The sequence below is a fragment of the Monoraphidium neglectum genome (genome assembly GCF_000611645.1).
Source record: "Monoraphidium neglectum strain SAG 48.87 unplaced genomic scaffold scaffold04465, whole genome shotgun sequence".
Lineage (NCBI taxonomy): Eukaryota > Viridiplantae > Chlorophyta > Chlorophyceae > Sphaeropleales > Selenastraceae > Monoraphidium > Monoraphidium neglectum.
In genome coordinates this window covers 1,912-5,086 of record NW_014009164.1, presented here as the reverse complement: position 1 = coordinate 5,086, position 3,175 = coordinate 1,912, and the positions used below count along the sequence as shown (strand labels likewise).

Here is a 3,175-nt window from a genome sequence, read left to right as displayed (position 1 = left end):
GGGGGGGGGGGGGGGGGGCGGGAGGGGATGCACGCCCGCGGTCACAGGGGGACTGCCAGCCGGCGCTGATCGCGGGCCGACGCATGCCGGCGGCAGCGATCAGCCCCTGGCTCATTGGCTTTAGGGGACGGACAAGGCTGCGCCTGTGTGGGTAGCCCTGCGGGTCCTGCCACCCCCGCCCCTACCCCCCACCCGTCATGCGGACCCCTGCCCCGACGCACTTTCCGAGCAGCTTCGCCGACAGCCGCTCCTCCTGCCCCCCCGCCCTGGGGCGCCCGCTGGCGCCGCCGGCGCCGCCGCCCGCTGGGGCGGCGCCGCCCCGCGGCTTCTGCGAGGCGCTGCGCTCTACGATCTGCTTAATCACGTCTATGGCCGCCGTGGGCGGCCGTTTCTCGACTGCCGTGGCGAGGCTGACTGAAGTGACGTTGACGGAGCTCCGCACGCGCAGCAGCTCGACCCGCGGCGGCGGCGGCGACGGCGCGCGGGCCGCCTCTGGAGCGGCGGGGGCCTCGGGGCTGGCCATCGCCGTGCCGTGTGGTTAGTGTGTTCAGCGGGAACGCAGCGACGTCGGGCGCGGCGCAATGTGCGGTGCCTGCGCCTGAACTCCTGCTACGCTGCGACGCCAAAGTGTTGCCCTCGACTTGTTTCCTGTTTTAGTCGGTGCTCCCACGTCCTATCCAAGCCCATTTTCCGCAGTTGACGAGCTTCGACACTAGCAGGCGGCATGCGTGGCTAACAGCATGTATATGTGATACTTAAAACAACGGTGTATCTTTATGATGCGCAGTTACGCCCTTTCATGCCCTGCACACACCAAGCAGGCAGCAAGGCGTCAGTACACAGGGCGTGTATACATATCCCTCCCTGCCATACAAACGATCAACCCCCATTAGATGTACATGAATCGAAACAACACAACACCACTGCTTGCCACAAAGCGCGTTCACCGACCACGCTACTCACCAGCAGCGGGATCTGCGGGTCGTTTCAGGCGAGGGTGAAGTCAAGGTAAGCGCCTTCTTACATTTGGAGGGATGCAGTGGGCTAAGCAGCATGGTGCAGCGGATGCGCGACGCCAGTGCGCCGCTGCTCGTGCTGGTGCTTACAGTGCTGGTGCTGCTGCTGCTGTTGGACTTGCTGCTGCGGCTGCCGCTGCTGCTTGCTTGTTCTGTGCACCGTACCCAGTGCGCAGGGCTTGGGTAGCTGTGAAACACGCGCGGCTCGCACGCAGCACGCACAGACACCGCCCCAGCTGCGTCCATGCCGCGACAGCGCCGGCCGCTCGCCTTGCGCCCTTGCGTCAAGTGCTGCGGGCTCCGGCGCCCTTCGTGCAGGAGACCACACGCAGCACCATCAGCCTCCCAAGCAGCCCATCTGCACACACCCGCAGCAGCGGCGGCGCAGGAGCGCCCGCGCACGCTCGCAGCGGCAGCGGCGGCAGCGGCCCGCCGGGATGGGGCGGCGCCACAGCAAGAATGCGGGGGGCATGGGCAGCGAGGCCTTGACGTATGAGGAACGCAAGGCCCTGGGATTCGGCACTGTGAAGGAGCGCCTCGGCAAGGTGTGCCCTTGGCCCGGGGCCCCGCCCTGGCTGCGCGCGGCGTGCCGCCCGCCCAAACGTGGCCGCGCTGGCGGCAGCTCTGGAAGCTCCCCGCCCGCCTGACGCCGCCGCAGCCGGGGCGGAGGGCCCGCAGGGCGGGCCGCACGCGACGCGGCAGAGCCTGCTGGGTGCGGCGGCCGCGCCTCGAACGCGCGAGGCGGCTCGACGAGGGGCCTGCCTGCATCCCCATCTCCAGCGCGCCCCCTGAGCCCGTACCCTGCGTCCTCTCCTCTCAACAGGACTCCCACGGCAACTACAATGACTGCTGCCTCACACTCCAGCCCGCAGTGGTGAGCCCGCGCCCGCGTCCGCCCCGTCTCTGCGCCCGCCATCCCGCCCCCGTGCGCCCCGCCTCTGCGCCTCGCCGCCAGCCCCCGCCCGTGCTCGCCCCGCCCTCGCGCCGGGCGCCCGCCCTCATCCGCAGCTTCGCGGCAGCTTGACACGGCCCCTCCCCTCTTCCCCTCCCTTTCCTCCTGCTCCCTTCCCCCTGCGCCTTGCTGCCCTTACCACCTGCCTTCGACCAATCAAATCACCTCATCTGTATGGACCTTGTCTTGACTAATCTGATCTGATCTCACCTGATCTGGCCAGAACCCCGTGGTGACCCCCGACGGCTACCTGTACAGCCGCGAGGCGATCCTTGAGAACCTGCTGCAGCAGAAGAAGGGCATCAAGCGCAAGCTGGCGGAGTGGGAGGCGGCGCAGAAGGCGGAGGACGACAAGGTGGGGGCTGTGCCCCCTGGCTGTTATCAGCTGAGCGCACGCAGGGCGCGCGCGCACGCACGAGCACGCGAGGGAGAGAGAGGGAGGGAAAGAGTGGGGGATTACAGGGACTGTGTCGCCAGCCTGCAGCTTGCCTCAAGTGCAGGACCGTAAGCTGTTGAGACTGCTTCACAATCTGGTTGCACTGGCGGTGATGACGATTTGTTTTTGTTGGGGCGGATCACAAACGCGGGTGCGTTCCGGAGTGGCTGGAGACCCTGTTACCGGGCTGGCGCCCCGACTCAGAAACGCGCCCGGCCACGTGCGCGCAGGCGACGCAAAAGGCCGCGGTGGAGGCGGAGGCGGCCCTGATCGCGTTTGACCGCGCCAACCACATGGGCCTGCGCGACGAGACGGCGCGCGGCATCCAGACTGCAATCACCGCGGAGGCTGAGGCGCTGCTGGAAGGCAAAGGGGCGGGCGCCAAGGGTGTGGTGTCGCTGCGGGACAACGAGGAGCGGCTCAAGACGCTCAACGTGAGGCGGCCTTGCGCGTGTGCATGCGCGTGTGTGAGTGCATGTGTGCGTACGCGTGTAGGTGTTTGCATGTGTGTGTGCGCGTGCATCAATGTGCGTGTCTGATTTACATGTGTGTGCGTGTGTGTACACGTGTGCACGTGTGCACGTGTGCGTGCACGCACACACACGTGCTCGTGGTGGTGTCGAGCAGTGGCGTCAAGGGCTGTGGTCTCACGCAATCTGCTGCTGCAGAAATCCCGGGGAGACCCCGCGGCCCCCAGAAACACCCAAGCGCTCTGCCCCACCTGCGTCCTAACGCGTCCGTCCTACCCCCCCCCCCCCCCCCCCCCCCCCC

At 67.7% G+C, this 3,175-nt stretch overlaps 2 protein-coding genes across 2 annotated transcripts in view; one reads left to right on the top strand and one right to left on the bottom strand.

Annotated features, from left to right (window-relative positions):
- Positions 1-181: 181 nt before the first annotated feature.
- Positions 182-523, bottom strand: MNEG_14410 (hypothetical protein; the record flags this gene model as incomplete). The annotated part of the gene is made up of 1 exon (XM_014037119.1): positions 182-523. One exon carries the CDS (start codon positions 521-523, stop codon positions 182-184), a length of 342 nt encoding a protein of 113 aa, XP_013892573.1.
- A 963-nt stretch (positions 524-1,486) lies between these two features.
- MNEG_14409 (Nitric oxide synthase-interacting protein) overlaps positions 1,487-3,175 on the top strand; it is a gene marked incomplete at both ends in the record, with an annotated part of 3,454 nt that continues 1,765 nt past the window's right edge. The window contains 4 exons of the mRNA XM_014037118.1: positions 1,487-1,561; positions 1,840-1,890; positions 2,192-2,323; positions 2,635-2,838. Of these exons, the coding sequence (XP_013892572.1) occupies positions 1,487-1,561; positions 1,840-1,890; positions 2,192-2,323; positions 2,635-2,838 (462 nt within the window). The remainder of the gene's footprint in view (positions 1,562-1,839; positions 1,891-2,191; positions 2,324-2,634; positions 2,839-3,175) is intronic.